Source organism: Thermobia domestica, chromosome 7, assembly GCF_964235325.1.
Source record: "Thermobia domestica chromosome 7, izTheDome1.hap1.1, whole genome shotgun sequence".
Taxonomy (NCBI): domain Eukaryota; kingdom Metazoa; phylum Arthropoda; class Insecta; order Zygentoma; family Lepismatidae; genus Thermobia; species Thermobia domestica.
This window is the reverse complement of record NC_137460.1, coordinates 27,918,886-27,932,656: the sequence shown is the minus strand read 5'-3', so window position 1 is coordinate 27,932,656 and position 13,771 is coordinate 27,918,886. Positions and strand designations below refer to the sequence as shown.

Below are 13,771 nucleotides of genomic sequence, written 5' to 3'. Positions count from 1 at the left end.
AGTCATAGTCTACAGATATGACGCCTGAGCGTTATACGGAGAGTTCATGTCCCGGAAGTACGAGTACAATCTACCGAATTCTACGGTATAAACACAATTCAAACGAGTCCAACTTAAATCCGGGAGCTTCAGGCGAACTCGAGAGGCTTGATATTTCCGCGTCCTCCTATCTCTACCATTAAATGGCCACAGCCCATCGCTTAGAGGTACCGTGAAAACGTCCAGATATTCTCTATATCATCTTGAATTCAATGCTTCGTATCTTGAAACCACTTGGCTTTGATAACTGTTCTTAATCTGATCAGAGTTTTTTCGACTGGGGTCGGCAACTTTCCTCAGTTTTCGATTGGCTTTTTCCCATTTAGAATTGAGGCCTTCTCCAACACAGTAGTATCATCCAACCAATATGTCACTGGCTCTCATTTATGTGTTGAAATACTACTGTACATACACATTGAGATACAAGATATCTCCTCCCGGACCCATGGTGCGCGTAGTTGATCATTTGGGGAAAAGAGTTGTGAACTCTGCTCTTCCCCGATAATTCCATCCCTTCAGGACTACTCTTTTCATCATGTTGAGGTACCACGTACACTACCAGATCCAAATACACATGTTTGTCACCTATTTGGAAGTTAGATAGCCCTTTATCTCCTGGCAGGGTTATCAATAACACACACACACACACACACACATATATATATATATATATGTGTGTGTGTGTGTGTGTGTGTGTGTTAGTTTTTCATAGAGTAGTAAATTTACTTTCGTAATTTCCCTCTAGCTCTAATTCCAAAATTATCTAGTGTTTGTACATTTTAGACGAAACAAGGTTTAGGTAAAACAAGGAACCTCACTTCCCCTAAAGTGGTGGATATAAATCTTATTATATATCTATCATAATTGTATCTATCATAATGTAGCTTGTTGGGCGAAACGAAAAGCCACAGATCTGATTCGCGGTAGGACTTCGTATGATTAGAATTCTATGTTAAATTGTAACTCCACGTCGCACACAACCTTGTTGCTGAAACAGACGTTCAAGTCAACCAATCAGGAAGAATCAACTCTAAATCAACGAATCAGAAAGACCTTCACCAAGTCAACCAATCGTTAGAGCATAGAAGGAACAGTACTGACTTGGAAGAGAAGAGGCGAATCCAACAGGGGAGATTATCAACTTTGACTATAATGTGACATTTTAAATTTGACGATAGTGAGTCCATAGGAAGTATGTACAAATTAGGCCCGTTACACAGTCACGCAGAGCTCCGCGCGCGGAGTCCCGCATGGCAAGACTGTTCTATTGATTCTTATGGGTGCATACAAAGTCACGCGGAGGCCTCCGCCTGGCCCTATCCGCGCTCCGCGAGGCAGATTAAGCCATTGAGCAAATGGGTGCTTACATAGTCAAGCGGAACTCCGCACGCGGAGCAGCCACTTCTCTTTAAAATTTAAAAAGAAACGTGCATGGTAGCAAAAGCAAAATGAAAATTAATCCAGATTTATTTTCTTATTTTTGGTAGTGAGTTGCTAAATAATATTTTATATTGTTCTATAATACTATTTTCATATTTTTTAAGTGTTATTTTTAATTTAGCTATAATGTCTTCGTTTAATTGGAACTTCCAATTAATGTCTTTGCTTAATTGGAACTGTACATGTGGTGCCTCTAATGTACCACTGTTAACAGTACGTGACTATTGTAATTTTTCGACTTTCTTTCAACAAATTTCAAATTTCAGTTTCAGTTTCAATTATCACGGAGGTTAAATTAACACCATGTTAATGGGATCCCTCTTGTGAGGAATACAAAAAGCGTGACATTCATGAACAGGCATGGAACAAGATATGTAAAAGATTTTTTTTGTAAAAATGAAGGTATGGACAATGAAGAAAGATAAATTGAGGCAAATAATTTATCTCTATTATTAAATAGTTGATTGGATGAAAAGTGATTGGATGTGAAGTTCTAACCAAATGTACAAATATTCGTTATTTTCATTTGTTAAAAAACAGTATCATGACATTTTTTAAAGGAAAGTGCTGTATTTTAAGAGCCTATGTATATGGATCCTATTGAAACTACATTTTTATAATTTCGATGGAATTTTTTCAATTAGGTCATCGAACGACTGGATTGACGTACGGAAATTATTGAAGTACTTCTCGTCTTCTCGCAAATCTATATACACAGACACAAAAGCTCCCTTCAGACTTCTTTGAGAAACTAAGGGATGAATCTTGAGACATTTATTTTTCTGTGATCTTCGTTTTCTCTTCTTACAGAAATATTAAGATGCCACTATTGTCGTTTCGAACTTCTCATGTTGACTCGCAACACTGATTGAGAAGAATCCTGTATATAATCACGTGACGCGTGGCGCGTAGCTACGGATGACTGTGTAAGCACACACGCGTAGTGCGGAGGGCGGAAGACGGAGCGCGGAGCTCCGCTTGACTGTGTAACGGGCCTTAATAAATGGCATATGCATATTGTTTTGGAAGTTGAATTGAATTACCATTACAATAAGCAGTGTGTGGTATTTTCTCAAGAGACGTCGATATTCTTATGACTGTAACATGTGACGTATGACATATGGTAGTAAAAGAAAATATCCAGTGCACTAGATGATATTTGGGGAAAGGAAATCCATTTTAAAGAGTGGTATTTCAAGTTTAAAAAATGTCACTGTAGTTTATATAAGTGAAGGCATGAGTTTGAAACAGAAACTCTCATACACTTGATACTTACACGAGGTGTGTTCAGAATGAAACCGAACTTTTGCTAAAACATCTTTATTGCTCATCGTACAACATTTTAATCACTGTTCCTCTCAAAATAGCCCTCTCTACTGACACTACACCGCTCCCAACCTTTCTTTAGTTTTTCGAAAGTTTTCTTGAACGTACTTTCTGGGATGTGCGCAGGTCTCTTGTTGCTTTGTCTTGGATCTCCTCTATGGTTTGGAAACGACGTTTCTAAGTGATTTTAAGTTTGGGACATAGGAATACGTATGCTGGGTTAAGTCTGAAGAATAGGGTAGAGGGGGCACAGCGGAAATCTGATGTTTTGCTAGATAACTGCGGATGAGGAGCGGAGCGTTAGTAGGTACGTTCACACAGATCACCATTCAAGTTTGGTTCTCTCACAATTCAGGTCTCTTCCTGCGCACAATATCACTCAACCACGCTACTACTGGTAAAACCGTATGTTTACCATCTGACCGTATCGGTTTCTTAATGAACACACCACGTATGGGCTTGTGACAGCCTTGAGGAATAACTAAAACGCTTGACTACTATTACGTACGGCCCGTATGTAGTCGAGCCTGCATTCTTCTCTACCACTGCCTACGGCCTGTACGTAACTGACTCCAACGGCTGAAGATGAAACATCCCTGCATGGTAATAGTCACGAAAATGTACGAATGATTCTGATCGGGAGGACCTAAGTCCACGTGATGTTGTGACATTGTTAGAGCACGTGTCCTTTGCAAGCGATGTGTAAAGCACGATCGTTATGCCATCTGTTGCTGAGAGTACGAACTCCTGCAATTTATGAGACGTGTGTTTCTGTTCTGAGGAACTGGAGGGTTATAGTTCGTCAGATGATGTTCCAATGAGACCAACGCTATAACCACTAGGCTACAGGAGACCCAAATATTAATTGCAATAATTTTAAAATAATTATGGTGTTAGCAACCAATGTGATTGGTGATTTGTTTGCACTGTTTGTTGCCTAATGGTCTCCACTTAGTATGGTCATGAGGTTCTGCACTCTATCTACAGGACTGGGATTCAAAGGGTTAAAGAAAAAAAGATCTAACAGTGGAAGAATTTCTGGACATAGCTTTATGGAGAAGACTTATCAGAAACATTGATCCCACTTAAGAGGTAAAAGACGAAAACGAAGAAGGAAGCTTCATAAGTCAACGTGAAAAAATAACATATATATAAAAAATAAATGATATGTAGGAACGTTCCATGCAATGAAAAACGAACTTACATGATTATTTTAAGGTGTTAGTATCTTTCTCATACTTACCAATGACATTGCAAAGAGCAAGAAGTTCACAGAAGAAATATCGGTAAGCCCACCAATTGTGGTTTTTCAGGTTTTCCACCAAGTAATCTAGTAACAGCTTCTTCTTCTGTTTCTTCTCGATCTCAGAGCAAATTCCAACATCCAAGTCCATCATGAGTGCATGAATCTTCCCCGCTTCCCAGTGCTTCCATAGCCACCGAGGGGAATAGAACAAAATAGCCTGGAAATAAGACAATATCCTTACAATAATCAGAATCGTAAGCTACTTGAACTAATACAAGATTATAAGGCATTTAATGTAACATTATACCATTTTAATACACTTCTTTTGTTTTACCCGATACAGTGAAGACATATTACAACGTCTGATTTTTCAGCTATCTATTTTCTTTAATAAAAAACCTACATCCAATAACTGCTTTTAATGTTATAATAAGCTATTTTGAATTCTTTGCTCTATTGTGATAAAATACTCTTCATCGTGTCATTCAAGTTTCAATTATTATGTGTACCGTAAGGTTTCACTTTTTCTCCACGTCTTTTACATTATTTCATTTTCGCTGTTGTACTATGTTACTAAAACTACGCTACATAATATGTGATAACGTAACCACTTAAACATCAATAATATCAGCTTTCAGCAAAGAAATGAACATGTTGAAACAATATACTTAGATACTTCCTAAATTTATATATTTATTAAAATTATTGCTAAATACCATCAAGTACCAGCTTCACATGATAACTGTGTCTTCATCCACTCCTAGGAGAGGAGTGAAAGTGTGATGAAGACACAGCTATTGTGTGAAGCTGTTACTTGATGGTGGTTTCTATGTATTATTATCTAGCCTTGCTGACTGTGTTGTCATCTTTAGTTTGACAACATGGAAACAAGACCTGATAAAATAGTTATAGATAAATCTTAATCGATCTGCTGAACGATTAGTTCGATAACTTGAACAATAAAAAACAGGTCGATTGCTATTGAACTGTAGCAGTCGGCAGAAATGAAACAGTTTATGTCATAACGTTCTGCTTATACAGGAGTATGTTGTTTTTTTTTTTTTTTTGGAAAAAAATAAATAAAAAGAGACTAAAAGAAAACAAGTTTTTGATTTTTATGGAATGGTAAATGCCAGTTACTGTATATTTACACAACGAAATCCGAGCGTTGACTCATGGATAAACAATATCCGAATTACTCTCATGAATAAACAATATATTTAGGTACCGAAAGAATTTAATAATGACCTTTAACTCAATGATATGTGGTCAGTACACCAGTTTCTGTCACTGTTATATCTACCTTTCTTTTGTTCCAAATTCCTTACTTGTTAATTACGAGAGTAAGTCAAAAATTATTCGCAATGTAGCTATAACTTCGCTTATATTGTTCATGTTGACCTGTTTTCGTTTATTTTATTGTTATGCTGTTTTGGTCATGTTATAAAAGTTTGATCCTAATTCTTTCATTTGTCTTCCTTTTGTTGCAGATAGATCATGGCCGCTCCATTAGAAGTTTGCACTAAAGAGGAATAACGTGCAGTGATCCGGTTTTTGTGTTCGGAAAGTGTATCAGGGACCGCACACCTGCACATCAAAGACTTTCGGCACAATACGCAAACAGTGTCTACGAATGGATTGAAAAATGTTTGCACAAGTGTTATGCACGAGGAAAGAGCCGAACGACTATCTACGGCCACAAATGATAACAACTTTGAGCGTGCACGTGACATGGTTCTGTTAGACAGACGAATGACTATTGATGAAGTGTCACATAGTCTGGTTTTGCGTGCGAAATAATCCACAACAGACTTGGGTTTCATAAAGTCACATGATCTATCCCCAACAAAAGGAAGGCAAATGAAGGAATTAAGATCAAAATTTCGTAGCATGACCACAACAGTATAACAAAATAAACGAGAACAGAGGTCAGCATGAACAATATATGAAAAGTTATGGCTACATTACGGTTATTTTTTACCTACCCTCGTATATTATCCAATGATCATAAGTGACGCACCCGAGACGGACGTACACCAAATACACACGCACTAAACGTTCAACACTGATAGAGAACTAAACAATGGAATGGAAGATCTTTTGGAACTACCGTATATGGTTAATACACACGCCTTCTGAGCTGGAGACCCTTATTTAACCCCAAGTGGAAATCATGTAGTTCGGATTTGACGCTAAGCTATAGGTCCACTTCTCGTGAGTGTTTGGATGAGAACAACCAATCAACTAAACGTGGGAATAGTTCTAGAATACCGATGATATTCGTAAGTAGTAAAATGCAGAAATTCTTAAACTCCGAGCAATTCTTTAAGACTTCTGACTGTTGATCGTTTTTTAATAATTATGTACTTCAGGAATTGCGTGTACTGAGTTCAATACAATTTCTTCATGTTAGAGTTTGTGTATACAGTATTTAAGTCCTTGGCTATATGAACGCTATGAATGTTGTGTCAACAACACAGCGTTAACGTTAGCCGATTGAAACGATTACTATACCATTGGATCCACCATGCGATTGCTTTTAACGCGAAGCGAGAACGGCTAACCGAAAGTTTTAGCAAACAACAGCGGTGGCTTTAGAGGGGAAAGCTTGACTATAGAAGCACTGTCGACGAGACACATTTTGTCTTCACTACTAACAGAGGTTGCGCTGTTCTGTCGAAGCAGATATATTGCAGCGTAGTTTACTTTTGACCCCGAAAAGTTTATTTAATCAACAAGCAGCATTTTTTAATTTCCCGGTCAGTATCATTTTCTAACCACTCGGTTATTAGGACATGAGCCCCCATACATCCCATTTTGCACAGTGTCTATATCTACAACTGAAATGGAAAATTAATATTGTTTAAAAAAAATCAACGCTGATACGCATAAAACGCACCGTATAACCTGGTTATGACACTAGTATCGCGTTAGCAACGTTATGTATTTACCGTTGGACAAAATAACGCTCACTTTTCCGCGTTGCCAACATCACGTTTACAGCGTCTGTATAGTTTAGGCCTAAGATTTCTGGCACAATCCTGTTTAATGCTTTATTGTAAACTTTTTACACTATTTACGTACGAAGGCAGTTTGAATTAGACGAGAAATAAAAGTGAAATGAAATCTTTCAGTTTTTGTGGAATGAAAAAGAGGAAGAAAACGGGAGAACCCCGAGAAAACCTACAGACACACCGTATTTGCCCACCAGAAAACCCATTTGCAGCGAGCTGGAATCGAACCAGAACCTCACGCACCAGAAATATTCACTCTATCACTGACCCAGCGCAGCCTCTCTGAATTAGAAGGAGTGAGTGACACAAGCGTGCTCTATTTTGTTAATACATTTCCTATTAAGAAAACAAAAAGGACTTGACTCATTAGCAAAAATCTGAAGAAGATAAAGAAGTTTGACTATTGTAATTCATTTCTTTTTTTTAAAAAAAGAATAAGCCTGGGCAGTGTCAAATATAGTCTCTAATGGAATAATATATTACGTAGTATGTCGATTTATCATTTGCTAAATATTTTGAGTACTAATCAAAATATTTAGCATTTTGAGATATTGCATAATATCTAATATTAAACCCTCAATAGAACTGAAGACTTAGAACAAAATATAAGGAAACTAGCACACATTTGGCGTCAGATACAGCTATTATCTCTAATTGGTGTCATTCATCATATCATAATATTAAGAATTCTTGGCTCCCATGGATGGAATGGAATAAACTTAAGAATGAAGCTACCTCCGGTGGTATGTTTTGTATGAGTGTGTGAGTATATATTCGTGTGTGTAGATCAGTAGAAGGGGAATGTATGCATTTACCTCAAAGAATGTATTAATAATAGCAATAACAGTGGAGTATAGGGAGAAGGAAGCGAGATAAACTTGTGCAGGTGCAGGGGAGAAAATATGTGTTGGCGCTGGCCTGTTATATATATATGAAAGGAGCCTTTTGATATAAGGTTCTCTCCTTCGGAAAATTGATTACATATGCTTGCGAGCATGTGTGATGTTTGGACGCATCGGAAGAACTTTAGAGAAAAATTCCTGTAGCTTCTACTCTCTCGTTCTCTCTTGATATGCCACGTGGCAAATGACGTCATTTGTTGTCTCTTCTCTTCTTCTTCTTCTTCTTCTTTCTTGAAGAAGTTTGGATAGGAGTGTTTGGGTACCCGGCTCACACTGCTTTACGTTCTTTTCTCGAGCCTTGGTGGTAGCGCCGCGCCGCTTGGATCAGCTAGTGTCAGTGATCCTGTGAGGGCTGGATCGACGCCAGGGATACTGCCGGCCACTGTGCCAAGCATTCACCTCTGAAGTTTGATTCTCTCGCATCTCTTTGTCTATCTCTGGTGTGTGTGTGTATGTGTGTGTTAATCAGATTTCTTTTTAAAGAAAAAAAGAAAACTGTACACGAGCCCATGTCCTGATATGTTAATAGCGCCTCTCCCGCCAAATAGTCCTGATAAGGCTCGTATACGTTAATTAAGAAACGCTTCCCAGCTTCATTATACACAAATAGTTAGTTATTGTTTTCACTTTTTTTATTTGGTGTCGGGACTCTCCATAAAAGATCATGTTATTCAGTTCTCATTTTTAAATTAAAAAGTTTGGAAATAATGCAGTTTCCAGGGTATCTAGTATTTTCAGCGATTGCACACATGCAGCATATATATCAATCAACTCGTTTTGACGAAAAAGCGATCGGTACTTCCGGTACACGGTACCTAATACAGTTTCCGGGGTGATGAATTTCCAGCAATTCCACACATGCAACACATATATCGATCAACTTGTCATGATGAAACAAAGCGATAGGGACTGGGATTTGTCACTTCCGGTACATATTGCATGTGTGCAATCGCTTGAAATACCCTACCCCTGGAAACTGTATTAGGCGCCTGCATCGGAAGTGATTGATCGGAAGTGATCAATTCCGTTACAGATCGCTTTCCTTCCTCAAGACGAGTTTATTGATACCTATATGTTGCATGTGTGCCGTCATTGAACCCCTGAAAATGTGTTAAATACACTGTACCGAAAGTAACCAAATTTGATCCCAATCACCTTTCTTTCGTCAAGACCAGTTGCTTGATATGCTTAGGTAATCCCTGGATACACGTCACCCCTGGAAACCGTATTAAGTACCGTAAATCGAAAGTCTCCAATTCTGGTACCGATTCCTTTCTTTCGTCAAGACAAGTTGATTGATATACATGTTGCATGTGTGTAACGGCTGGGAACACGTGACCACCGGGAATTGTATTAGGTACTGTAGATCGGAAGTGACTAATTCCTGTACAGATCGCTTTCCTTCGTCAAGACGAGCTGATTGATATTCTAAATATATATTGCATGTGTATAATAACTGGAAATACCCCGGAGAGTGTATTATTCCCAGTTGTTTTTTTTATGCAAGTGAGCGAAAATCACCCAAGTTCCTGTTTTTTATCCTTAACAAAAAATAAATTTAATTTAATTTAATTAAATAAATAAATTAAATTAAATTATACAACAATACCAAATCAAAAATTGAATAAAAGTGTCTTTAAAACTGATGACATATTGTTCTACATGAGATACAAAGCGTTTAATGTATAAAAAACAAAAACAAAAACAAAGATGAGACGTAGCAATTGATAAATCTCTTAAGTTGAATGAACCGATATAATTGAATGTAATACCCGATGCTCATTTTTCGAGAAAGCTGACCAAAACATTTTACCTTTTATAAAGTTAAAAGTTCATACACGTTATGGAGCTGAAATAAATTGGATTCTTGAGGATATTCATGCGTAGTTCTCAAAATAAATTGAACTTTACTTTATTACGTATTATTATACAAGTTGCAGACTTTTAGTCCCAGTCAACTTCAGCAATATATTGTACACAATTAATATTGAATTATTCAATTGTTCATGGTGATGATGGCCTTGTTAAACTTATTATTATTGTCCATAGAACATTTAATGAAATTTGTAATGTTTGTTATAAATTTAATGGTTAAAAAATAAAACCAGTTGAGAATGTTCCAAGAGCATTGATAGAACGAACTTAAAAAGAATGGAGAGATGGAGCGGGAAGGATAACTGTCATTGTTCCTAGATGTAAATCTTTCTATCCTCACCTTGTTCTGTTTCTCGCAAAAAATCATGACTTACAGTTCCCGAGATATGACTCCTCAAATATCCCGAAATTCGAACTTTTTGGCCAAATATCTGGGGAACTGTGGCCAGTTGACCAATAGACAGTTCATCAGTAGCCACCGGTTACTGTTTGGTACCAAAATATTTACCACCCTCTTAGGTATTGATCAACACCAATATCATCTCTCTATGACTTACGGTTCCCGAGATATGGCTCCTTAAATCTCTGGAAATCGGCCATTTTTGGCCAATATCTCAGGAACGGTAAGATTGATGTGAAAAATTTAATCACTTCTTCAGATAGTTTTTGATGCTCCGTCGAGTGCAGGGTCCAAGATTGAGAAAATCGCAAATAACAGACAGACGGAAAGGCAGACAGACACACAGACATAGAGAATTGAGTAACGAACTTTTTACGTTCGTTGAATGTAGTCACTTCAAAGTAAACCATCGCCACAAGTAAAGGAATGTAAAAATTATCTGAGACATGTATTCATTGAGTACTGTAAATAGTATACTCTGTTATTATGATGTTAAAGTTTGAAATTCTAGATTGTTTCCATCTTCTTGCAATTTCCATCTCCCTCCCCCCCCCCCCCCCCACACACACACACATAGAAGAAGAAACTTTCTTATAAAGCCCATCCCAGATTTTGGACCTTTAAAAAAGTAGCTATAAGTAGCGGTATTACAACCCACCGTCCCCATCCCCAGAAGTCCGTCCTGAATCCGCACCTGCACTGAAGTGATACGCTCAGTGTAATGTTTCAACGAAAATGTATTTTGAATGGTAAGTTCCACTAAAATCACAATTTCAGTGGAAAGTTTCGTTGAAGTCACAGTGTTCACTGATATACTTTCTGAACAAAATTGCATTAAAATGAAGAATTGTAATGAACAACCGAGCTGTTTAATATAGTCGGAACCCCCTTGAACTTTGAATTCCAAACTTACACAGGATAAAACGGACCTTATGCATTTGTTAATAGTATAAATTTGACAAATGATTCTGGAACAACTGTAGTTCTCTTGACCAAATTCTGGAATCAGCACATAGATACAGTAAAATTCTATCTATTACTTCCGTATGAGAAATAAGATTTAAAAGAAATAGCTAATAATAAAAAATGTCCAAAAAATCACTAATTTCAGATTTTACAGACCAAGTAATTGATATGAAATTGGCCAAGGGAATTAAGTGAGTGATGAACTAAATTTTTTTAGCCGGTTAATTACTCCCCTTTCGGGAGTACAAGGTTGTAGATTAGTTCTGTTTTCTGGAACGAAAGAAAACTCTATGTGTTTATTAAGTAACTTTGACCGCGTGTCTTGGGCAACTTAAAGAGGTTAATTTAATTAACTACACAATATAGTTTTTAAACAGACATTTCGCGTTAGCTTATAATGCAGTGGAACGGCGGCTTGAAACACAATGCAAAAAGGGTACCTAAAAGACAGAGGCAGGTGAAGTTAGTTGATTCTTCCAAACAGTTTCCAGTTCATCGCCAGGAACAGCAACAGGACCACTGTTCGTTCCTCTGCCCTGCCCCGTGACCCCCCTCTGGATCCACAGTGGGAATTCCTCGTGAGCCAGAAATGGCGATATGTGCCGTTCGGTCGTCTGCTTTAGTTTTGTACTACAAAGTCCAAAAGAGTTTTGGTTGGGGATTGGGAGCGTGTTTCGCATACGAGCTCTTCCCTTTTCTTCCTGCATCTCTCGAAACCTCTGCTAATTTTAGCAGAAGCACGTCACACTGCAGGCTTCCCCCATTATCTTTTCTACTCACACCAAAAGGCAACTAAAAAACCTCCTTCCTCGCTTACACACATGTACACATGTGAATCTGAAGAATGTGTACAAGTGTAACGCTGTGCTCCTTTGTTGCATCTTGTGTTACATATACACCGAGCAGCAAAAACTTTTAGCGTTACTTTCACAGTCACTTAACTCAAGTTTACACGCAATGAGGACTTGCGTATCTGATTCCAGATTATTTTTCTCTTTTAAAAAAATACATCTTAACGTTTTCGTATGAGGGAAAAAAGTTAATGAAAATACCAATATAGTATTTACTTTCTCACTTACAGTTTAGCATCGATTTCCAGCAAAAGAATTATATGGAGTGTGGGATTATGTTTGAACCAGCAAACGGACAATATACAGTATTGCGTTCCTCTTTCTGTTGTTGATTGTTGTTGATTTTGAGTTTAACGTCCCGTTCAGCAGCGAGACTATGTGGGACGTAGACCTACGGATTAACGTGGAATCCGAACCACATGAGCTCCCGCCGGGAATCGAACCTGAGTCTCCAGCGCCAAAGGCGCGTACGCTAGCCGCTTAGCCAAGGAGAAGCTCGTTCCTCTTTCTGTATTTTTCAGGCAGAACTCTGAACTCAAATCGCGTACGAAAGTCAAAATTGGGAATATTAGTGAAGCCCCACCTACCGCTCTTTCTTCCCTTCTAGACCAAGTATTTTTTTTTTAGAAAAAAACTTTAAATACGTGTTTAATTGTTTTAAATGAAACTAAATTTCTTTTCTCTAGATCCAAGAATTTCCTTTTGGGGGCCAAGAGTCGAAAAATAAAGAACGTGCTTAATTATTTTAAATAAAACTCCCAATACCAAATGTCATGTTTCTATTCTTAAAAAATTCGAAATATAGATTGCAACTCCCATTTCGCCCCTTTCGAATTTTCTTAATTTCATTTCTTTAGTAGGACCTTACATCACAAATCCTATGTACTTTCCAAAATTCAAATTTCTAGCTTAAAGTGTTAAATCTAGGCGTTGATAAGTCAATTACTCAATCAAAATGACTTTTGACACTAGTGAAAGATAGCGAGATACCAGTTTTGACAGCAGTCAAAAATAACAAGAAACGAGTTTTTTTTAAATATTGGTTAAAGATAGCGAGAAACGAGTTTTTTATATTAGTTAAAGATGGGGAGAAACGAGTTTTTTATATTGGTTAAAGAAAGGGAGAAACGAGTTTTTGACATCGGTCAAAGATGGCGAGAAACGACCAGTGGTGCTATCCGGCCGATTCGCGCCGGTTCGTTTGAACCGGTTGTTAAAATATTTCCAGTTCTCAGAACTGTTTGTTATACCTTGACATAACAGTAAATTTTACCCAGTTATACAAACGAACAGTAAACTTCAGTTTAACTATGTTTGTTTTTAGAAATTCTTACAGCTACAGTGTTAAACATATGATCTCTCAGAAGGTATAAGCGTTTATTTCTTAATCTCAAATGCTCGGATATCAAGAATGAGAACTGGAATCACATGAGTGTAGTCGTGAGGATTATTTATATTTAAATCACATACATTATCAACAATTTTTGATTCATTGCTGGATTAAGGTCTTTCCAATAATGTTTGACAGCCATCTATCTTGGATAATTATAAGATATTCGCAGTGCTACTTAATTTCGTGACATCACCTTGTATTAGGATGCTGTGTACGTTTCTAGTTGTCATTTGTGGTATCCACTAAAAAAAATTCTTTTAAGTACCTTGTATCATTTGTTTACTAAGAGAGGGTTAAATCTATCCACAAACTCTCTCTC

At 37.4% G+C, this 13,771-nt stretch overlaps 1 protein-coding gene across 3 annotated transcripts in view; it reads right to left on the bottom strand.

Moving 5' to 3' along the window:
- shakB (Innexin family member shaking B) overlaps window positions 1-13,771 on the bottom strand; it is a 168,615-nt gene that overhangs the window by 75,198 nt on the left and 79,646 nt on the right. For all 3 annotated transcript variants that reach the window (XM_081764292.1, XM_081764294.1, XM_081764293.1), the window contains exon 2: window positions 4,049-4,268. In XM_081764292.1, the coding sequence (XP_081620418.1) occupies window positions 4,049-4,268 (220 nt within the window). The remainder of the gene's footprint in view (window positions 1-4,048; window positions 4,269-13,771) is intronic.